The 24,297-nt window shown below is 43.3% G+C and overlaps 2 protein-coding genes across 2 annotated transcripts; one reads left to right on the plus strand and one right to left on the minus strand.

Annotated features, from left to right (window-relative positions):
* Positions 1-4,350: 4,350 nt before the first annotated feature.
* On the plus strand, positions 4,351-10,433 carry LOC137881075 (BLOC-2 complex member HPS6). Its single transcript, XM_068722810.1, has 2 exons — positions 4,351-8,105; positions 10,424-10,433. Exon 1 carries the CDS (start codon positions 4,677-4,679, stop codon positions 7,497-7,499), a length of 2,823 nt encoding a protein of 940 aa, XP_068578911.1. The 5' UTR covers positions 4,351-4,676; the 3' UTR covers positions 7,500-8,105; positions 10,424-10,433.
* Positions 10,434-12,870: 2,437 nt separating this feature from the next.
* Positions 12,871-23,967, minus strand: prom2 (prominin 2). The gene is made up of 24 exons (XM_068722823.1): positions 23,800-23,967; positions 22,488-22,823; positions 21,179-21,240; positions 20,639-20,844; positions 20,269-20,389; positions 19,824-19,887; positions 19,614-19,703; positions 18,876-19,072; positions 17,833-17,907; positions 17,517-17,580; positions 17,163-17,319; positions 16,917-17,069; positions 16,690-16,813; positions 16,484-16,572; positions 16,158-16,242; positions 15,913-16,056; positions 15,763-15,831; positions 15,515-15,607; positions 15,353-15,406; positions 15,174-15,254; positions 14,252-14,320; positions 14,062-14,151; positions 13,825-13,937; positions 12,871-13,731 (listed from the first exon to the last, which is right to left on the minus strand). Exons 2-24 carry the CDS (start codon positions 22,747-22,749, stop codon positions 13,680-13,682), a joined length of 2,514 nt encoding a protein of 837 aa, XP_068578924.1. The 5' UTR covers positions 22,750-22,823; positions 23,800-23,967; the 3' UTR covers positions 12,871-13,679.
* Between the last annotated feature and the right edge of the window lie 330 nt (positions 23,968-24,297).

The raw sequence follows: 24,297 nt of genomic DNA on the forward strand, positions 1-24,297 counted from the left end.
GAAAATCATTTCTGAAGAGCAGTGTGGTTATTACATTTTCAGATTGTTTGCTTCATTTCATCTGAGTTTATTGGCAAAGACTCCTCTGTATTTTGCTTTCTGCTTTCTGTCTAGCACAAACACACTGAAAATCTGACAATTTAACTGCATTACGTTTGAAATCTATGCTGCTCAAAGAAATTAGAACTTAATATAAAGATCATATTGCCAAGTTTTGATGGGCTGTGGTGAAATCATTACAATTAAGTTAAGATGTCAGCAATAATGGGCAAAGTTCTTATTCATCTCCATCTTTCCTCCATTCCTCCACTTCAGGTCTTGCTTTTCTCTGATGTAAATATAAAAGATATGTGTGAGAGGGGAAAAAAAGATAGATGACTTCACCTCCCACAATGCTATGCTATATGTCAGCACAGAGGAGAGTCAATGAAAGACCCTTGAAGCTCAAAACAAAATGCTCCAGTGAATTGACTTACAGAAGCAAAGGGAGATATGGTGAGCAAGCGGCTGCACACATGACAGCTTTACAAAAGTGAGAGCACACTGACAGTAATATCTGCCTGCTCTCACTGGAGACAGGAGGCTGACAGGCAGCTGTAACTTTCATACAGTGAAGTGGCATCTCACTCAAACCCCAAACAGACTGACTAATATCTTTCTTTTCTCACACACGCAAACATTTCTTTCTTATAAATTGTGCTCAAATTAAAATCATTCTTTCCTGAGGGGATGCAAAGCTGACAGCCTACCCATCTTCTTTACCCTGAGCAGCAACATTTGCAGAAATTGGTTTTCTTCTCTACACCACATAACTCAAAAAGGAAATCTCCCTTGCCTCCAACCCCCTCTAGTCTCCAGACAAGCATTTTATCTTCCTGTACACAGGCACAGCAGACTAAACACACTCTCTAATAGAGGGTGTTTTCTGTCCAAGGCAAGCCTGTCTGGAGGCGGCTGGGCTTGAATCTACTGTTTGAATAACATACTGCATCCATATACTTTATCAGCTGTGACACAGAGACATAATAGGACATAAATACATGGACACACACACCAATATGAATAGGCGGCATGCATCCCTTTAAGTGCTTTCTGACACAAGACAGTCCATACATAAATATACGAGAGCTGAAAGCAAGAAAAGCACCAGCTTTGACAGAGCAACCTTAAGAAATCTCATTCATGTTATTGTTCAGCTAGTTAGGTCAGACAAAGTTTAAAAGAACTAGCAAGTAAGTAAAAAAACACATTTCACACATTTCCTCGCTTCTTCCCAAGGCAATGACCTACTTTCAGCCAGTAATAGAATAAAGAACATGTGAACCTGAAGAAAAGGGGCCAAAGATGTTGCTTTTACAACCACAAAATAATGACTTTGAATCATTAGACTGGGAAAATGTAGGTAGGTTTTCACATCCCTCAAAAACTACTCAAGGCCCTTCAGTTTTCAGTGGACCCCCACAGCCAGATGTGTATTTAACTGGAGAGAAGCAGAGAGGTATAACAGGAACAATGAAAGTCATGAGATTTAATGGACAAGTTTAGTTTAGATGCCTTGTGATGCTCTATAGACATGTGATATTCATTGAAAAACACAGTGAGTGTTGTCTGTGATGCTTTGGACTACTACTCATGCATCTGTGCTCTCAGTGTCACAGAGAAAAGAAGAAATGATGAAGAACAACATTATCCATATTTAACTCTACCCCTGTGAGCACTTATGTATCTATCTCAACTCATTTTCCTTTGTAGTCACCCACGTGCAGCGAGTGAAAATCAATACTGCCACCTCCTGGTGATAAAGTGAAGTTACAAACCTGACACCAGCAAAATAATTCAAGTATTACTCTAAATTTAGGAGAAAATATGGAAGAAGTTGTATCTTTTTCCATTCATTACGATTTCAAAGACAAACATGCGACCGAGGTGTGTAAACAAGAAGGTTTGCGCTTTGGATGTTTGTGAGGCAGTGAGATGGAGACAGTTGAACATTCCCCATTATTTGATTACGTTATTGGTATCACAAGCTTGTCTGCTAATTTACTTAATATTATTAAATACAAGCAACTTGTCCTTTACTTTATATTGGTCGCTTCATTCAATCTTCACTGGTGGGTGTGTATAAAGATCTCTGTGGAGAACAGGATTTCTAAAACAAGGAATTAAATCTGTCAAAGTGCAGTTAAGAAGACGTAATTAAACAAGGAACGATTCCTCAAAGTCAGCGGAGAGACAAGAAAGTCAAACACAACATTAATTGCTGGTATTAATTAATCTCTATAATGGAAAGGAAATATAATTACCACCTTCTCTGATTTGTTTGAGTTAGCCTCTACATGCTGTCAAGAGTAAATAATAAAATAGCTAGCATGTATCTTGTACTGGTGTGCGCCACTGTCAGCCAAAGGGCAGATTCCTTTTTATCCACCTAAGGATTTAAATGTCAGTGTGGGCTGACTTGAAAGTTGCCAAGTTAGTTAAATGTGCAATTTCCAGGATTTAGAACATTGATATAGCAGCAAACAGCTATTTGCTATGTAAATATATAGTGGAGTAATGTCTACCTGAGCAGAGAACAAAGTCTGTGAACTTGCATGTGCTTTGTTGACCCTCCTGTTCCCTCTCAGGTAAACACTGTTAGCTCTGTCAGCACTTTTGCTGTAGTTTGCACTGTTAGCACCGTTAGCTGTGAACCGTCCGGCTCAGCCGTTGAGAGCCATTGAGAGGCAATAGTCATAAACAAGCCCTTCACAGCAGGCAGAAATTCACTTACACTGTGAGTCACTACTGAGCCTTTCACTTCCATTTTATAATGTTATTTTCCTTCAAAGACAAACCCGTTTTTATTCCTCTGCGTGCTAAGTTAGATGGCCCCTGCAAAGCCCACCAGGCTATCCGTCACAGACTCATCTAAGCCTCACCAGCATCACTTGTCAAATCCTCCTGCTACCACATCTGTGGTGTGAAGCAGGATGGCTCTTATTTCTGAAGCTGAGTCAGTTTCTCAGGTTGATATCAGTCCAGCTGTTTAGACATTCACACACTGTTTTCACAGCCTCTTGCCAAAATGAAGAAGTACGTACAGTTTCATTCAGTTAAGATGAATTCATGCCTGGAGATAAAAAACGGTTTCCATAGTTACACTGTGTATGATTTAGCTTTAAAATATAATTTGAAGTATGCTGTCAAATCAGACAACGACACTAGCACAGTTCCTAATGTGTGCTGATCAACATATTGTTTTAAACTCACCTATTGAGACTTGTCAGCCAAATAGTGCCATAATTACTGCACATCATCATCTTAGATGTGCAATTTAGAAATATATAAGATCTGAGAGCAGCTAAGTATCTTGTTCAGCATAGACACGCTTCAACACCTAAACACTGCCATGGCTGTGACCCAATGTTTAATCACACTTTTCTCAGAATTCCCTCAGTTTTCCACTGATTTTTAATGGGGGTCAACACCTGAATGGCATCAATGTATTGATACATCATTGACTATTCAAAGCAAGGTAATGACTTAAAACAAAAGCACACCACAGAATGAACTGACTGAAAACCTAATTCATGACAACATTTTTGTCACTGAACATGTTTTTTTCCACAGACAGCGGTACTGGTGCAAAAGATGTGCACAATTTTGGACGGACAAGACATTTCCATAACTGCAGATGGCAATGAAAACTGCTGTTAAGAATTTAAAAAATCTGAGAAAAACATTGAAATAAAAGTATACATAAAAAAGCCAAAATGTAGAAATATTGTTACTGTGATATTTTTTTTTCTGCTATCTAAAGTGCTAAACCTAAAACACTTTATTATGCACCAGATTATTATATTAGTATTATTCCAGCATCAGATAAACAGTAGAACAGATGTTTTATTACTCATGTGTCAGATAGATAGATAGATAGATAGAGAGAGAGAGAGAGAGAGAGAGAGAGAGAGAGAGAGAGAGAGAGAGAGAGAGAGAGAGAGAGAGGATTAGCTCATTTTATTCTCTAGGTACTGTTTCTATTTTTTTATTATGTCTTGATTATTGCACTGTGTTCATTGATTATTGTTATGCACCGTTCACCAAGTCAAATTCCTTGTATGTGTAACGTACTTGGCAATGAAAAGTTCTGATTCAGATTCCAAAACACAATTTGTATTTCCAACGCAAAGATGTTATGATGTGTAACTTTGACTAAAAACTTGCCTCACTAGCCAGACGTTAGAACGAGCTGACTGAAGACCAGCGTGCAGCGGCAGTTGCTCATCTCTCCGCCTCTAAACAATCTTTGTCCTCGTTTTATGCAAATCGTCGTCGGTATCCGGAAATTACCAATCCCGTGATGTCAAGGGGAGTGCTGCTAGCATAGCATCGGAATGAGTAAAGTGCCTTTCTCGATTTGCTCTTAAAACTTTTTTCCAGCGGTGACTGTCAGCTAACAGTTTAGCACTGTTGCCGTCTACCGAGATGCAGTTACCGGGGCGGAAGGCTGTCTTAGGATGTATCCTTCCGCACGGACTTTAACAAGGAGATGAAGCCTCTCTTAGGAACTTAACGGGATGCCTTTCGGTTCGTCTCTCCGGAGCCCGTGGTGAGATTTATGTGCCGCACAAGCTAGCAGGCTAGTTCATAGGTTGTGGCGAGTTATTTTTTTACAAGCTACATTACGGGGAGTTATGGCGCGGTTGGTGTTGGAGCAACTGTCAGATTTCGGGGACTATACTGGCGGTAAAGAGCTGACAGAGATCCTTAAACTGACTGGTAACGAGCTCACAAACAGCCTGTCAAACGTTCGTCTGAGCCCAGACGGACGTCATGTTCATGTCATCCTCCGCGAGCCTCAGGTCGGTCTCGTGACTTTGGACAAGTATGAAAGACCCCATCTTGCCCAGAACCAGAAGAAGCTGGATTTGCGGTTGACGCGCACCGTGCCCATCGTGGATGTTTTGCATTTGGACCATCAGCACAGCGGCAGAGACGCGGCAGCCGTGGCGGTGGTTTATGAGAATGGAAAAGCCGAGTTTTGGAGATTCCAGGAGTGCAAAGCTGGCTGGCATCTCCTGCAAACGTCCAATTTGTGCAACAGCCCCAGTGCGAGAGTGGTGTCCGTCTGTGCCTGCTCCAACCTCATCATCTGGTGTGAGGAGAGGCCGCCCTCAGAAAGCACCCCTGCCCTCAGCTCCCCGAGGAACAAGTTGAGGTACTGTGTTTGCAGACGTCACTTCGAGGTGGAGGAGGGGGCTGTCAGCCTGGGGGGAGTGAAAATCGCCCTCCACAACAATCCTAAATTCACCATGGTCAGCTCGGGTGAATTTGTACACCTCCTTCCTGATGTGGAAGTGAAGCCGCTGATGAGCACCTCCAAGTGTTTTCTCTCCTGGTCCCCTCGCCACGATTCCTTCACAGTCAGCACCACGTGTCAAAGCACCCCCCTAAAAAGACTTTCAGCCCAAGAGTCTGACTTAAAGAGGATGGTGACTGACTGTTTGGGATATTTATCGACTCTTGAACCACCTGAGATCTACCACTTCTCTCCCACGGCCTGTGGAGGCCTGCTGCTGCTGCTCAGCACGGGGTGGGTGTGTCTTCTGCAGGACGACGGGATGCTGCGGCAGGTGTACAAACTGGCAGACAGCTGCTTGGTGACACATGGCGCTCACACCAGCCTCTGCATGTACCAGGACATTGTAGCGGTGCTGATGGGGCGAGACCTGCACCTGATAGACGTGAACTGTGGCAGAGCGCTGGAAACGGTGACGCTGAAGAAAGAGGGGCTGTTGTATGTGAATCGGGCTGACAGATGTGCACCTCACCTGCTCTCAGAAACCGGCCTTTTTGCGGTTGTGGACAGGGAGACGGACTCCAGAGATTGCAGCTCTACGCTGAAGCCGCCCGGTTTCAGTGCAGTGGAGAGTATCCATCCAGGAGCCCTCCTGGTAGAGGCCGTCTTCGAGGAGGCCTGTAAATACTACCAGCAGAGGAGCCTGAGCAGCACCCAGCTCACCGTGGACGCGCTGAAGAAAGGAGGTCGGTTCCAGGCTCCCATCTCTTTAGCATCTATCCTCAGGAACTACCTCAGCGCGGGGCCGAGGCACAAAGGAGCAGAGCCGTCCCACAACGGGGGAGGTGGATGTACGGCAGGACAAGACAAGCTCATGGGCTCTCTGGAGTCCGAGCTCAAGGCTCTGGTCTCTCTGGAGGAGGTGAAGGGGAGTTTGGTGAGGGGGAATAGCAAAGAGGTGGTGGCGGTGTGCGAGAGTCTGGTTGAGAAAGAAGTAGCCAGGCTGCTCTCGGCCTCGGAGCTGGATAAAGAGGCTCTGCTTTACCTCAACTCCATCTTCAGCAGCTTCCCCGGCCAGTTGTGGAGAGCAGCGCAGGCCGCCCTCCAGCTACACTGCGACGGGGAAGGCTCTCTGTCCAGCAGGGCTCCCCCAGACGTGTGGAAAACTGTCCTCAGTCCTGCTGCGACACCCAGCACCCCGACCGGCCTCCCTGTCACAAACGGCGGGCCAAGACACAACCACAGCCTCAAAGGTGATCACGGCGCCAACTGTAAAGCCAAACCTACAAGCGCCGCTCCCCCAACTGCCCTACCTGTGTTCGAGCTCCTCTGCCACTCGGTCTTCCACTTCCAGCCCAGCTGGTTGCCCCGGTTCCTTGAGCTTGCCCAGCGGCAGCAGGGCTCAGCCGGCCTGGGCCTCAGCCTGGCTTCTTCCTCCTCCTCCGCCTCCTCTTCCTCCTGGGGCTTCTCCGTCGGGACAGGAGGGGAGGGCAGGGAGAACAACGCGCCGCTCTACAAACGAGCCCTGTGCGTCTTGTCCAGCCTGGCCCCGGACAGAGACAGACGGCAGGACTTCGAGGTGGAGCTGCTGCTGGTCAGCGGGCGGCCTAACGCCATCCTGCAGGCGTTGAGGATCCTCATGGCCAAGCAGCATTGGGAGCGGGTCACCCAGGTGGCCCAGAAGTTCTGCAAGCAGAGTCCGCTGCTCAACAAGGAGATCTTCACCACTCTGCTGTTCGAGGTGATTCAGCACAGAGACCTGGACCCTTATTTGGAGCTGCTGTGGGCGCTGTGCCCAGAGGACCTCACTGTTACCACCATTCTCAACTTGGTGCTGAAAAACCTCCCCTCCCCTAACACCCCCTCCTCCTCCTTCTCCATGTCCACTAAAACCTCCACGTCCCCTGCTCCCTTTGCAGACTCCCACAGCAGCCAGTTGACCATTGGGCTTTTGAAACCTCTGCTGAGAAAAGTCCTTCAGAGGGAGACCAAGCCGAGCCAGCGCTATGCAGACATCCTCCAGTCCCCGTCGTACCCGCCTCCTGCACCTCCTCGCCAGCCTGCGGAGCAGCCCGGGTCTGTCTCAGACGCTAGCACCGGCTCGTCTCTTGGCGTCAACATCGCTCCGGCTCCTCTCGCAGAAACACCCGAACAGCAGTCGTCCGCGCACACAACTGTCCCAAGAGCCAGGGTGGCACTACCTGCTCACCCGGTCTGATTCCCACAGACATGAACACTCAGCGTGAAAAACAAAAACCTGTCTCATAAAACAATCCGCATATATTCCGACCAAACTTTAAAGCAGTGTGTGTTGACAATCAAATTAAAACAGGTAATATCAATATGTTACAGGTAATATCAGTGTAATGCAGTTAATTGTGACATTTGATGGTGTTTTTAAAAAGTGTGACTACTAAAAACTATGAAATGACTACTGAAGATCTTACTGGTGTAAATAGTGCAGGTCATTTTAAGTGTTAATGTGAGTGTATACTGTGTCTGCAATGTTATTTATCTGTTAAGTCTTAACTGCACGTGGATGAGAATGCTATTGCATAGCCTTACATTGAATAAGCTTAGTCTTTATCAAAACACCATCAATAAATTATAATATATTGTGTTCATCTGCTCAGTCTAAAACAAAGCCACTAACTCCCATTTTTGGGGATTTATCGAATAAGTGTTTTCAATGTTATTTTTGGTTTAAAGTAGCTTGTGTCTGCCTTTCAGTTGTTCATGCAGTGGGTAATTCACTGAGACAGGCTGGCCTTTGTGTGTGAATGTTTGTTTTAAGTGTGGAATGGTTCAGGAGAGGAGGAGGAGGGTAGGGAGGTCCAAGGTTCCTCTATTGACTCCTAGTTTTGTACTTAACATATCATAAGTGCTTAAACATTAACCTGGTTTCGATGTAGCCTCAGTAAACCAAACACAAAACGCTTGGCCTTTCCGGCTTGTGCTTTCATTTTGAAATCCATTTGTGTCTCTCGACTCCATCTTGTCCTCTCCGCTTCCTCGCAGCCCAACTCACAGGACATTCCAGACGTAATACCCAGTCAAAGTGACTCACAGTTTGACTTTAAATTCAATTTTGGAGGTAATTCTGTTAGGATTGGAGTGCTGGGTTTGGTACGCTGTGACTAACATAGGCGCCCTGCTGCTTGCATAAGGTCACGTACGTCTTCCTTCATGGACCCAGTGAGGCTAATGCTATTAGAAGTGTTAGGTCCTCTGTCTCGTCCTGTTAGTTTTCTCCATGCTCTGGAACGGATTGCACTTTTACATCACCCCCAGTCAGTATTGTTCGTACCATGCATCTGTTCAAATGAATGTTTTCCCATTTAGTGCTGTACACAAAAGTATATTTAAGTGCCTATAGTATTTGATGCCTTGTTAATGGTTGTGCAGTCTGTCTATATATATATATATATATATATATATAGTTTTAATCAAAGGAATCAACCAACAAAATGTTATTTATTTTGTCCCTAAAACCACATCTCTCTGCCCTGCGTGGGTGAGACCCTCTTGGGACATCTCTGAAATGTTGCATGACAATCAGACTCCAGAATGCTGCAGAACAATCAGTTCAGAGTGCCTTTCACAGCGCTGCTATTCATTTACAGCGCAGTGTCACATTCCCGCTGGGTCTCCTCAGCATCTCTCATATTCTGGAGAAAGAACTGGAGGTAGATCAGAGGAGAGCAACACTTGGCCTCTACAGTCAAAAGCTTTTTTTATGCCATTTTAATTTCAATGTGAAACCTGCTGATGTCTTACTCTGGTCTGACTGTACGTTCTGAGCTTTGTGCACTTAAATGTGTAGGACTGACTGCAGTTGAGTGCGGTGGGTTTAACTGTGTACCGGCTCATCAGAGAGTCTCTGGGAACTGACTACCCCAGACAGGCGCTCAGCCTGATGCCCTGACTGCTCACATGTTAAATGTTTGTTTGCCACAAAACTTATTTCTGTTTATAAGAATTCTTCCTGGAACAAAACTTCATGCCTACATTCTTACTTTGTTTACTTTTGGTGACGCTCTCCCTTAAGCGTTAGAGGAAAAAAAAAGAAAATATATTGAAGTATTTATGACCTGATGCTGTATGCTATTAAACTGTAGATAAAACATGTTTGCTGTCCTAATTTTTTCATATTAAGTTGCTTGTTCTGCAATAAATACGCAGCTTGTTGTATTCAAGTTTTGATTGCACTCTGGCAGCTTTTGAAAGCTTGTTGAGGTGCTGTTTTAGATTGTGTCCCTCCCTGATGCATGGGGGACTGAACAGACAGCCAATTAACAATACATGCAATCTGTCAAACTTCATTCTCACCTACCTGCCACGTCCCTGTTCCCGCAGTTTACTTTAGTTTAATCAGCGCAATCAGCATATTCCATTCACAATACTGCACATCAACAGGTCTATTAACAGATCACACGCTATTGAATCTGAAACATGTCAAGGCAAATAAACTGTTAATGTTTGGTTACAGCTTATCCAGTCTAACCAGAAACACTGCAGATATAAAAGCTTAGCCATGTCTTGTACACACATTCATTCACGTGATCCACTGCCCCCATTTCTGAGTTTCACCATATCCCTGCCATGCACAAATCCACTTACAGCTGCAGTCATTTGTGTGTGTGTGTGTGTGTGTGTGTGTGTGTGTGTGTGTGTGTGTGTGTGTGTGTGTGTGTGTGTGTGTGTGTGTGTGTGTGTGTGTGTGTGTGTGTGTCTTTATGAGGACAGGACAGAATGAGAGATGCAGAGATAGGAAAGAGGCAAAGGGCTCACAAAACATCAGCTGTGTGTGTGTGTGTGTGTGTGTGTGTGTGTGTGTGTGTGTGTGTGTGTGTGTGTGTGTGTGTGTGTGTGTGTGTGTGTGTGTGTGTGTGTGTGTGTGTGTGTGTGTGTGTGTGATCTAGTGGAATGGAACTCAAACGTTTCCATGGTCAGGGCCTAAAAGAGGAATGTGCAGTCGTTACCCATTAAGCTTCTATTAACTAACTCTGAAAACAACAAAGGCTGAGGTAGGATACAGAGTGCACGTGTGTGATTGCTGATTCTCACAGCAAATAGGCAGGTTCTACATGGAAATGTGAAGTGATACGATCACAGCAGTGGTATAAGTGTAGAGGTGGAAAGAGGAGGGTAGTGACTCATGTATCTCCAGTGTAGGATGTACAGGGTAATAAGAGGCTCGGTCCTCCCAAAAGGGCAGAGGGCTGCAGAAACAGTCATAACCTGATACCTGACATCCCTCAGCTAATCCCTCTATTTTCCTCCCTCTATATTCTTTTGCTTTCACTTTGTGTCACACATTTCTCTCTTCAGGTTGAGTTTCTCTGGCTCTCATATTACAAGGGGGTGAGTCACGCTGGCGCTGTAATGTCATTGATTCACTTGTTCTAATTATAGATGCATTCTGTAAACACTAATGAAGCTGAACAGATGCTGGCTGGCTCTACCTGTTCCTTTGTCTTCTGCTTGTCTCTGAACACTTCACTATATGCTACAACAATGAATGCATCAATGGAAGGATAATTGCACAAAAAATATTTTAATAATTTATATTAATGGAGCTCTTGGGCTAGAGTTAATTTATTTTTCACACGTCGGAATTGCCTGCAGAAAAGCAACACGGTAGCTTTGAGGGTGATACTTCTTATACATTATAGTCCTATTTTGTTCTCCAGTGACTGGACTATAAATAAGCCTAAGGATCATTAGCCTATTACATTTGTACTTGAGCATACTAATAAAATCACAGCCTTTGAGCCAAATGCTGTAATTTAATTAGTATGTTGATTGCAGAGCCAGCGACGTGGGAAGGACCCAAACGCAGACCAGGTAGGCTGATGTGTGGAATGAACATGGTAAGTTGCCGAGAGACTGGACAGGGGCAGAGCTAGAGATATTAAGCTGGCGGCCTGGGTGCCGGAACAGACAGGCAGAACCTTTCCGGTCCAGATGGGCGGAGCCACACTGGAGGACTGGAACCCCTCTGGAAGCTGGCGACGAGACTTCCTATCAGGATAATTGGCTGCTACCAGAAAATGTGGCACCAGCAGGGGACAGACTTCTGGACCGGGTTGCAGGAGGTCAGGAATGGACTTTGGCAACTGGAAGTCAGCCAGGGCATCAACAAGGGCAGCTGACTGGCAAAAGCCCACTGGAACACGGCTGTCGATGAGACCAGTGGAGGGCTGAACAGGAACAGGAGGGTTCTGCGGCCCAGCGGTGAACAAGTGTCGGCCAGGCCCCTATAGGACACATGGAGCAGGTGTCAGCCAGACCCCCAACATAGGAACTGGGAGACGTCGGCTCAGACCCCCGACACAGGAACGGGTGTAGACCAACAGTTATGGCATCACCAAAACTTCAACCAGGGGCTCTGCTCCACTCACCATACACTCACAAGTTCTTCCTCAAAAAGATTGTCTGCTGAGTCCATGTTGGTTCATTCCGTTGATTGGAGAGCAGGCATCAGGGGAAGGACCCAAACGCAGACCGGGCAGGCAGTTGTGAGCAGTAAATGATTCAATCAAGAAAGAACTTACAAATCAGAATCTCCAATAGCACGCAGGTAACAGGCAAACAAAACTCAGGGTGGAAGGATGAACAGACAAAGAACAAAGGGACAGAGGAGTTGTAATTAGGGACTTGTGGGATCAGGTGAGCCGGAGGTCTGGTGACTGCATGACTGAAAAGAAACAGGTGACACTAATCAGGTGGCAGGGCAGACAATCAACAAAGGGAAGAACACACACAAAGGCAAGGAAGTAAAACCTGGCGCAGGACGCAGTAAACTTCAAAATAAAACAGTCAACAGACTTAACGAAACCAAAGACCATGACAGAAGGGTTGAATTCATCATTGATGCAAACAACCAGGTTGTGTTGCTGCAATTGCCAAAGAGAAAAGCTACCATGGCTGGACTCTCGAAAAAGGATTTTCATTGTTGAAAACCTGATTTCAATAGATTTAGAAGATGATTGCTCCATCTAACACGTGTACTGTTGCTTTTCATTTTCCTGTTTAAGAGTCAAATCCTCTGTTAAGGTGGAGCAAAACTTCCTGTGCTTAAAAAAGTACTTTACCACATGGTATGTCTGTTATTATTTGACCATTATCTAATCAACACAGGGAGGCCAGATTCATGTTATCGTGAAATAATACAAGTTAAATGTTTATATCTTGGTTTTCAATCAGCTCACACAAAATTCCTCTTCTAATACGTTAATTAACCTACACAGTGTCACATGAGTGAGGAACTTGAGATACCAGAGAAGCATGATAGTAATCATGATCACAAAGACAAACCATCCTTGTCTACCCGAGTAAATCATAACCTGCTATTTTGTGGGACTGTAGAGTGTATTTGATACCATAGCAGGGTTTGTTAAACTTAGATTCTGAACAGTTGCAGTGTGATGAAGGTTCATGTTCGATCCATAGGGATATGCTGGGCTGCAAATGTGCACTGTGAAAAGCACTTTCATGGTTTGTGTGGAAAACAGACTGATTGATCGCTGGGATTCCACTCATGTTACGGTTAAAAGGTAGAAAAATGCACAGCAGACTCGTTTGTTGATCAGTGGCAATTTACTTACAGTAGTTTTCACAACACCTGAATCACATTGACTAAATTAACCATATAAAGTGCTGAGTAACAGAAATATAAAACACAATCTACTACTGAGGACAAAGCAGTTCAAAGTACAAAAATCAATATGTACAAAAACATATTTGCAGCCATATATATATCAGTTCTACCAATCACACAAAAAGTTTATTCATTTCATGATTCATACAAAAATGTGTGGTTAAATTTCCAATATTAGTGCAAACGTGATGACGAATTTAATTAAAAAGTGTTTCCCACTGGAATTAGGCTGGGACATTATAAAAAGCCTGTTGGCACAGTAACACACTGCTGCATTCTCCGAGAGCACTGCACACAATAATCACTGTATATAAATGTGTAAATGTGATGTTTTACAGTTTTAATATACAGCCTATATTCTCAGAATCCAGCAGCAGTTCAGTCCATGTGTTAAATATGTACAAAACATTAATGTCATATAATAAGTCTCTTTGAGATGTTTATTTGAAATTATGAAAAATTCCCTGCCGATTCCCTTATGCCCTGTGTCGCCCTGAGGTCAATTAAAAGATTGGCATGTATGTATGACTACTGCAGTCACTTTGCTTCTGGTAAAAATTTGAATTAAAAACAGATACAAAATAAGTAACCTCACAGATTTTTTTTTCTTCTTTAGTTTGCAACTTTTCACCAGAGTGACAATGTGCCATATCTGTGCAGGAGTGCACCATGTGTCTCTATTTTGTCAAGCGATGCGACAGTCATTTAAAGCTGTAACCCACATATGCCGTCCTCTCAGGAGAGCTTCATCTGGGCCCGCGGGATGTGACTCATAGTTAACTGGTCACTGGAGACATTAAGAGCAGTCAAATGAATCAGTCATGTGATTCTAGTAAATGCATCTAGTAGATGTTAGTAATTTTCAGTTTGTGCTACTTACTCGTAGACATCAGAAGACTTCATTCTTCTGTAGTACTTGGCTAGTTTGATAGAAAAGATGATGCTGGGGATGAAGAAGATCATGCACCAGCCCAGACTGAACCAGAACGCGTTCTAGAAAGACAGAGCACGGGTACAATGAGGACTGGTACAAAAAAGAGAGGGATTTTGACAAACACAAACATTGCCATTTCACTATGTACAGCTGTAGGTGGAGCAAACAACATCTGATCCTCACCAGAGACTCCACTATGTATGAGCAGAGGATAATCTCAACAGAGTCCACAGCTCCTGCCACCGGCCCACAGCGGCCCACCTGCTGTGTGATCTAAGGGAGAGTACACAGATCAGCAACAGTACAAACCTACAACCATCGGACACATACTTTGTATGTATGTTCAAATTGTAAAAATCTGAACAAAACTTACTGTAACATTGGCCCAGTCAGCATAAATAATGAAGTAACCCAGCTGACAGTCCAAAAACTTCCTGCTCTCCTAGGATTATGAGAGAGAGAAAGAGTAAATTCCACAAATTTTTTTCCTTGCTTCATGTGGGAGGTCATGAGGAATCAGTGGAACGTCAGGCCAACTCAACATGTGGAATTCTGGGTAAATCCTCTGAAGTGACCCGTAAATAACTGCAGTGGCGGTATGATTAGGCAAGGCAATGAATTAGGTTATTCATACAGCACATTTCATGCACAGAGGCCATTTTACATAATGAATCAAACATTAAAGGATAAGGTTGGTGATATTCTATATTTCTATTACTGTCAACAAATTCCACAAAAAGACCAAAACCACTAACAATTGCTTAATCTAACTAACGAGTATTGCCTGTGCAGAAAAGTTATGACACAGTTACCTCTGTGTAATAGAGCTCCATTGTCTACATCAGTCAGTCAGTTTTTTGTTGACATGAAAACAATAATAACGCCAGCCATATCCTTTAAATAAATGATTGGTGATGATTATGCAATTCAAGATATAAGTGCAACTGGATATTTGAAGTGGATGCAGTCAGGTTTGTTACAATCCTACCAACAACGTTTACACGACAAAACATGACATCCTAGACCCCTCAGTAAATCTACCTAAATCAATTCAAAGGAAATACTACCATAATCTGCTAAAAAGCTTGCAAAACTACAACTGAAGACAAATGCGATTAGACAGTAAATGTAATGAATGCGCTGTTGATGTGGAACCAATGAGCACATTGTTTCAACTGCAAGCAGCACACCTCCTCCTCACCCCCCTCTGGCTAAATGACTGACTGACCACAGGCAATAACGGACCACATGGAGCACTCTTTCTTCTAACTCATGTGACTCATGGCTCTACTCACGCTCTTGACAATCTGTGTCGTATTTGTGTTGAGGAAGTCTTGTGCTGCTCCCACGTTGCTCAGCACCTCCTCCACTGTTCCCTATAAGAGCCGGAGTGGAGAGAGAGTGAGCCACAGGAAGAAAGAGAGCAGAATTACTTTTATTCTTGGCAGTTTCAGGTGTTAGTCAGTGCACTCACATTGATTTGTTCTGCTGTGGATCCAAGGCCGTTGATGGTTGAGTTCAGGTTATCCTGAGGGCAAAAGCAGTAGAAGTTTATATTCAGATGAATGACCAACATGGGAAAACCAGAATAAGGACATTAGGTGAGATGGCAGCCGAGATGGGGCAGGCTACTCACAAGTTGCGGGATGATGATTGTTTCTATATCGGTCTGGATCTGCCTCAAGTCCCTGGCCTCATTCTGGAGCTCTTCTCGAGTATCATTTTTGCTCTAGAAACAAGCAAATGGGTGTTTATGTGAACGAACAAAAGCGTCAGAAAAAATGGCATTCAGTGAGGAATCATGTGACGTGTTTATTGCGCAGAGAAGCAGAGTAAAGTGTAAAATGATAATAGGGCATTATGTATTATGTCAATGTGACTCACTTGAAAGGTGGCGAGCTCATCAAGTTTATCTGCTGTTGTATTCAGATTGATGCTGGAAATGTTGTTCATCTGAAAGAGACAAGTAAGGGACACTTGATGACAACGTCAAGTCACGCGTGGACACATGTAATGAGGATGAATAATGCCTACCTGCTGCATGACAGCAGTGGAGTCAATATTTGTAGCATTGTTGGAGAAGCGTCTGAGCTGGTTTTTAACTTCAGGGCTCAGGAGAGTGATGGTGGACAGAGTGATGTTTGTATTCTCAAAGTGCTGCTGGATCTGCTCTGTGTACTGTGTGTGTGACCGACACATTTCAACATGCGTTGAATAAAGTTACTGTATTGGAACATTATTTATTCTGAGCAATTGAAAAGGACTGTTAGGAAACTCACTTTAGTTACATTGAGCAGGTCTTCGAGGTTTATGAGCTCATACAGGTGGAGCGTTGTCCACAGAGGCTGGTTTTTCTCACAGTCTCTGTAAACAATGAAGTCAAACTTATTTGTACACCTAATCACAATTATACATTTACAGTGCTTAATGAATCCCACTAACTTTAGACCCATAAAGAAAAAGAAATGCAAAAGCCTAGTAGATGAAGGTGTGTAATAGATGTCACAACAGAGCAAATCAAACTAAATTACATGGGGACAAGCCTGTGTGTATGCATGCACATCTGTATTTGTTCCTGTTTGAGAGAGGAATTTGCATCACATACCTATAGATATCAGAGATATTGATGTCGGTTTTCAATCCCAAAGTTGGACCTATATCCAACCCTGGAATTAAACCTGGAGTATCAATGAGCTGTGGAGAGAGGAGGCATTCATATTATTAACACAAGGCATCTGTAGCTGCTTTGTATTTCAGATCCCTGCAGATATTGGTGTGTGTGTGTGTGTGTGTTTGTTTTTTTATTGCTACCTTTAACAGTTGTCCGTCGATCCAGGGCTGACAGAGCAGAGTGTAAACGTTCCCGCCCAGCAGGAAGAGCAGCAGCACAGCAATCATGAACAGCCATGAGAAGAGGAAGCTGAAACCTGCACCCCTGCAACCACATCCAGGTCAGATGTCAAACAAGAGGTAAGTCAGTTTGATATTTGCCCTCTTTTCACGCTAAAATGAATCTGACATTACAACCCAGCACTCACATCATGAGGAAGGTGCCTCCACAATCCGCCGCGCAGGAGCGCTCCGTGGGGTTTGCTTTGGGTGTCAGACCCAGAGGGCCCAGGACCAGACCCAGGAAGTTACACACCACCACCAGGAGGACCACGCAGCACAGGGCCACACACACTCCCCATCTGAAGAGGTTTACACACATGGTGACTGCTTGTATGTGATTTTTGGCTTTTTCTTGCATTGATCTCATGTGTTAGCGCATCTGGGTTTTTTACCTAATATGCTCAGCTCTCTTGAACTCTGGTGTGACTCTGTCAATATCTCTCTGCAGCTGGTTCAGCGTCTCCGACACATTGGTCAGAGCAGATAAAGGGATGTCATTGGTAACCTGAGAGATCTGTGTTTGTATGTTACCTAACTGCTCCTTGCTACCTAAAAAACACAGCGACACACAAAAACACATACATTTTATATATATATATATATATATATATATATATATATATATATATATATATATATATATATAAAAAAATTAATTGATCTTATCTTACAACTAAATAAATTAATAAAGACACTCATATTTTGAAAGAGGCCTAAAGTCTGTGACAGTTAATGTCATCACTCACTTTGAACTACATTCTTGGTTCCATTGGTCACCCTCTGGGGGATGCTCTTGAAATAGTCCTCCACCTGAAAGACAGTGAATTCATGTTTATAATATCATAATAAATATAGTGTTGAAGTTGAATTGTGTCTTCCTGTCAAGCTCTTTTCTTTGAAAAAAGCAAGTAAGTCTGTTGTGTTTAAACAATTATTACATTATCTTTGATTAAAAGTTGTAACACTCTTCCCTCCATCCACTTTTCCAGATGTGTCAATAAGGCAGGCATCATTTTATCAAGATTGAAGTACTATATATTTGTTTATATAGAAGTCACTGACCTGCTTAATTTTGGATTTGAGATCAGCTTTGTTCATTTCATCCACTGCAAACTGTAATTCGTTCAAGCTGGGAATCTGTGGAGAACAAACCCGAGACACAAACCATTGTAACCAGCCGTCACATGTAATGACATGTTATACTTCGAGCTAACAGACGAGGGCAGCAGTCTTCAGCAAAGCAAGTCTTTGTACATTTTTAGATAAATAATAATAATAAATAATAAAGAGCCACTGGGCCACAATAAAATGGCTTGATACCAAAGACTTTTGATGGGTATCCCTTCTTTTGTCATGATGGAGATTATATATTATTCTGTACATTCCCTTAAATACTGATGAGGAGATGAGACAAAACAAGATGAGATGAGACGAGACAAGAGGAGAGGAGAGGGGATGAGAGGAGATCAGACCACAGAAGACGAGATGAGAGAAGACAAGACAAGAGGAGATGAGAAAAGAGGAGAGGAGAATAAAGGACAGGAGAGAGAATGAGACGAGAGGAAAGGTAAAGACAAGAGAGAAGACAAGAGGGGGTGAGACGAGGGGGGGACTAGAAAAGAGGAGAGGTGACAAGAGGTGAGGAGAAGAGGGTAAAAGACAGAAGAGAAGACGTGAAGAGATGAAATTAGATGAGTAGAGAGGAAAGGAGAAAAGACGAGAGCAGAGGAGAGTCTGCATGTGTCAGAGTTAGAGGAGTGTAGGAGGAATAGAGAAGAACAGATGGGAGGACTCAGAGGACAAATCAGCTGTTTAGACGAAGCCAAAAATGAAGAGCTATTATCATGTTTCACAGTGTATCAGCCTGCGTCAGAGTTTGACTGCATAAATTAATAAATTAATAAACAATTAATCATTAAATAAAAATAAGGATGATGTCTTGTCAAGCCCAATAAAGGCGCTGATTCTACTTCAGGAAGTTTGAAATCTGAGAAGTCAGACCTAACTCTTTTGCTCAAAACACCTGAGCTGACATGACTCCATTCAAAAAGAAAACACAGAAATATCCCTTGCTACATACTAGGTAACACAAAATCAGGACTTACAGTGATGGAGGTGTCCAGTGTTAGTTTCTGCAGCTCAGGCTTCAGGTTGTTACAGCCAATGCAGTTTGGGTTGGATAAAGTGTTATTGATTTGATTTTTAACAGCGGTGAAGTTGGTCTGGAGGCGGTCCATGCTGGACTGCAACTGGGCCAAAGATGAGTTCAGATGGTTCATTTGAAGACTGATGTTTGCAGTCTCTGCTCTCACAAATGAAAAACACACAGTCGGTTTATGCACATTCAAAAGAAACAATAATTTTAAGACTATGACTTTTTTGATGCTAGCTTTGAGATCAGAAGTAATTTAAAAAGCTGAAATGAATGGAAGTTGTAAAGAAAGACTGAGCACTAAAAGAGAGCAGAGATTGATTATTTAGGGAGGTATAATCGAGTTGCTTTTAGTGAGTGAACGACGTCGGTAAATGATGCATCAGCACTTAATTTGTCATCTTGGAAAAGGTAGAATTACTGCAGCTCAAAAAAACAAACCTACACACTCAACTACAAAACCCAATGGATTAACAATTTTCTTAAATGAATTAATTTGCAGCTGTCTGCTGCAAGGGAGCATGTTTAGAAAAATAAAACTATTCCAGTCTGGAAGTGTATTCTAAGTGAAATACACAATGTACTGATGAGCAGGACCCCTCCTGCGTGATTACTGATCTCCTGTTAAATATGCACACAAGCATTGACATGCTCAGACTGAAACAGGACAGAGCATGCAGGCACACTTTACCTTGCTCCAGCAGTCTAACCGAGAGCAGCGCTGGGTCCAGGGTTCCTCTGAATCGCTCCTGGATCTCTCTTCCCAACTGAGGTCCAATGGCTGATTTGTTACAAACAAGGTGTGAGGTGTTAATCAGGGTTGAGAACAGACATCGTATCGCAGCTGTTGGTGAACAAAGGTGGTTCCTCCATCTATACATTACTAGTTCCCTGTTCTTACCGTCTAGGTTTCTGGTCACCTCCTGTACGGTTCTGTAGCTCTCATTCACCACATGGTCGACCTGCTGGAGATAGGCAGAGGAAAAACAAATGATTTCAAAGTGTGCTCATAGGATATGGGTTACACAAGCTAAACGTATATAGCAGCTTTTGCAAATAAAGAACAACAAACACAACCCTACCCTGCTTTCCCGCACTCTCTTGTATCTTGAGATAAGTGTATTGACACTGCAGAGCGCAGAGCTGGTCTTTAACCAGTCTGACTGGAGAATTTGGGGGTCTGTTTGCTTTTCACACAAAAGCTGTCGACTCACAGCACTTTGATGGCAGGTGCATAGGACATAATGTGACTAATCTGATAATGCTGCGACATTGAGGTCCCAGATCTTTGACTCTTGTATTTTTCCATACTCATGCTCTTGATTCATCAAGAGGTTTCCTCTTACCTGAGGCACAGCAGTGAGGAAGGAGTGGATGTTGTCTATAGTTATGCTGAGCTCCACTTGACTCTGGTCCACACTCACTTTGACGGCTTCGTTACTTTTGAACATGCATATGTTCCCAGCCCTAGAAATATGCACACACACACACACACACACACACACACACACACACACACACACACACACACACACACACACACACACACACACACACATTTCAATTTGTGTGAGAAACACACAGGCAGTGAGGCATGCACATTCAAGCTGTCTTTATGTGAATTCTAATTTCAGATAACACATCATTATGCTGTCCAAAAACACAGATGAGAGCACACGCACACACACACACACACACACACACACATACACTCACAGGAGAATGACTGTGGTGACGAATGCAGTCCAGTAGAGAGTTCTTCTGCGACAGTGAATGGAGGACGTTTGTTTCTGGTACATCTTCCCACCACAGTTGCCACAGCAGCGACAGCACGCCAAGAAGAAACCAATTATGGGCATAAGAACGATGTACAGGACGCCAATGGCTGCACACACCAGGAACCCCACTTCATACACCAGGGCCTGAACACGAAACACACACACACACACACACACACACACACACACAGACAAATACGTGTCACAAGATGGCAGAACAGCAGCAAGAGTCTCTGTGGTCTGTTGTGACGTCAAACATTGAGAGACATCAGCAGGCAGTTTTACATTACTGTGGTGACAGTCCACAATCAGAGAGGATGAATGGGTCTCAGTAACTTGAGTCGACTCAGATAAATACACATAAAGCTGCTTTAACATGAAAGGAACATTCTCAGATTACCAACTGGATTACACACACACACACACACACATATACTGTATATAGAAGTTATATGTAAATAATTGTACATTCACTTACTTCTTTGATGATTTTTTGATTTAACTGCATTTCAAAATCCTGGACTATTTTCAGGATCAGATCTGAAAAGAAATCGAGAGAACACAAAGCTCTTTGTGATTTTGTGTTTTTGAACAACAGAAACCACAGAGGACAGGGATAGCTAATTGTTATTCCATGGGTATAATATGTCCTGTGCTCCGTACAAACATTTTAATCTCTAGCATTGTAAAAGTGGAAATCTGACACCTCCATCTTGGGGTTACTAGGAAACCAGGACAGCTTTCAAGAGAGAGTTTTTTTACACAAACACGTTAAAAAAAACACAATACAAAGCCTGTAGTTTATGGCCCTGGATATTATTCACAAAACACAATCGCAGGTAACTGAGAAGATGTGTTGTGCAGGCGCTCTTCACACAAGGTATTTATATAGTTCTCACCATCTGTCTGTATCACCTTTGAATGCAGTCTGATATAAATGGCCTTCGAAATTTTTTCCTCATCGCTTTACATTTCTCATTTTATAGCTTTTATATTACTTTAAAACGCTTTACTTTTAATATTAATTTAATATCAAGCCCTCTGTTTGATCACCTGCTTTCGGACAGAAGGCCGCAGAGCAATATAATATTATAATAATTATCACATCAGGCTTGTAAAGCAGAAACCCACAGTTTACAATAAGCCATCAAGATATTTGCCGTATCATAGAGCGTATAGCAGACAGTGTGTTTGAACAACCGTTGACGCGGTTCACATGGAATGTTTTGAAGTGAAACAGAAGTATCTTTATGCCTAATTCAGTAAGTTGCTAGTGGTTTAAATCCACTTGGTTTAAATCCAACATGACGATCACTGAGAGCAATGATTTTTAACTTGGCAAAGGTTGTTGAACATGTCTTTGTCTTTATTTAACTTTTGGAAATCGATAGCAAGCAGGAAGTAATAGAGAAGGTGTTATGGAGCATTACATCACGTCACAGGGACAGACAAAAGACCTCAGGTGTGTCACAAGTCTGGGTAAGAGGAAACAGCGGCCTAACATCAGAGCAGGACATAAAGGTTAAAGATTGTCCAAAGAAAATACAAGAAGTTCCATTGACTCACTGATTAACCAATCCTGTCGGTTCGAGGGCTAAAACTGATAAGTCACCTTTGTAGGGAAACTGTGAGTGTGAAAGGGTTTCAATGTAATTTAAGTTGCACCTGGTTGCTCTGTGAGCTAAAGCCTGGACAAAGCAATACAGCTATGCGATGAGTAAGTAGGCAGGGTCCTGTATGTCATGAGACACAGTGTTTGATTAGTGACTAATACTGATGACACTGACCTTTAGGAAAGGGGTTAGGCTGGACTGTGTGGAGGAAGGACTGGACCAGAGCTGCCATGAAGCCCACACTGGCGTCCTCCTCCACTGTGTGCTGGTACTGGGGTTGGGTGAGGCTCTGTGGGGCCGCAACTGCGGGACAGACAGCCTGTGGAGGGACGGACTGGGCCAGGCTGAGCCGCAGCAGCAACACTCCCACCACGGCCCTGAGCGCTCCAGCGCTGCCCTGCCACCTCCAAGCCCCCACGCTCTCACAAAATCCCATGTCTACAGGTGGGGAAAGACTTGGCTGGACAAACAGAGTGATCACCTCATGGCACAAGCTCTGTCTTGATGCGTCTGGAAACCAAGACAAAAAGGCTGAATACAATGACACACTCATACAAGGCAGAATTATAGAGATCGCAGAGGAAACCCACAGACTGAGTCATAGAGAACGAGGTCGCAGTGCAGTTTGTTACAAAATGGCAACAGCAAAAAAAACTAAAAACTGCTGCTGTTTTGCAGAAGAAATGTTACAATGGCATTTTATAAATGGGAAATATAAATGTTAAGCCAACGCCTATTTTGTTTCTGAGAAAAGCAGTGACCTTTAAGCTTCTATTTCTTACTTCTCTACTTAACCAGAGACTTTGGAGTTTGTCATTGAGTACAGGATGATGTGCTGACATTTAAAAGTTACAGGAAAAGTCCTGGGACAAATGAGGGATTATTACAACACGTATGGCTGTGGTGTCAGCATTGTGCTGTTAGTGTAAACACTCAAAAAAAAAGCTGTATATGCCGCAGATACCTGCATCACCTCAAAACCCATGACTGTCTCTCAGAGCAGTTGAGAGTATAAACATTATACTCATAAAAGTTGAAAAAAAGTCTTCTGCCTTTATGAAACTCCCACACAGTATTTGAACAACTATGTTAACTATGTTTTAACTATGTTTTAATAGGTGTAGCTCTTTTAAGCAAATAACTTAACAAGGGTAAAGCCCTAAAGTAACTGAACACATCTACTTCCTCTTATGGTTAATCAGAGAAAAGAGTCTACTTTTTAAAAACCGTGATCGCCCTCTTTAACCTACACACAGCAGCCTGAGGATATTTACTGTACATACAGCATCTCTGGAAACAAACTGTCTGAGGAGTTCCTCTTGGTCAAGGCACTTGTCGAGGTAAGGGTGTGAGTGAGAGGGTAAAAGAGTGAGTTCACAGCCAAAAGAGAGCAGAGAAGGAAGGGACAGAAACCTAGAGGAAAATAAAATGTATAGAAACAGGAGAGCAGAGTGATCATTTGGCTGTTTGCTCTCAGTCAACTCACCTTCCTTGGTCAGACATAAAAGGACAGTCGCGCTGCTCTGATCTCCAGTAATTCAGTAGGGGGCGTGGGACTCTGCAGGTCCTGTAGAAACCTGATATGCTCTGCTCTCGCTGTGAAGTTGGAGCTGACTGTGTGCTCGCCTGGAGAACACTGGCACTAACAAGTGAGGGAGGGAGAGAAGGGAGGGTCTTAAAGAAAAACACCCAGGGAGGGAGGGAGGGACGTGGGAAAGAAGAGGGAGAGCGGTGGGAAAGAAGCAAATAATTGGTAGGGTTACTTTCCAACAAATGGTATTTATGCCACTTTGCTTCCTGGATTATTGAGAGTATCAGGAGGAAATGACAGGGTTGCCAAGCCTAACGTGTTATAAATATGTTTTTGCTGGATAAAAAGGTGATTTTCTTCGGTCACCCAATCTCTCCAAGTACCTCCAAGCCCATATCTGCAACGGTGTGGTTTCCAAACAAGCAACAACACAGCCCAAATATGCAGGACAAC

This window comes from Cebidichthys violaceus, unplaced genomic scaffold (assembly GCF_023349555.1).
Source record: "Cebidichthys violaceus isolate CVI_PGR_0920_01 unplaced genomic scaffold, fCebVio1.0.p SCAF_10, whole genome shotgun sequence".
Lineage (NCBI taxonomy): Eukaryota > Metazoa > Chordata > Actinopteri > Perciformes > Stichaeidae > Cebidichthys > Cebidichthys violaceus.

Bases quoted from the DNA above. Each gene is read 5' to 3' on its own strand.
- LOC137881075 (XM_068722810.1), top strand. From the start codon at position 4,677: ATGGCGCGGTTGGTGTTGGAGCAACTGTCAGATTTCGGGGACTATACT.
- prom2 (XM_068722823.1), bottom strand. From the start codon at position 22,749: ATGGGATTTTGTGAGAGCGTGGGGGCTTGGAGGTGGCAGGGCAGCGCT. The intron at 20,845-21,178 runs GTAAGTGAATGT...TTTCGTGTTCAG, and splicing joins ATCAAAAAATCATCAAAGAA to GCCCTGGTGTATGAAGTGGG. The intron at 14,321-15,173 runs GTGAGTAGAGCC...TCATAATCCTAG, and splicing joins CGACACAGATTGTCAAGAGC to GAGAGCAGGAAGTTTTTGGA.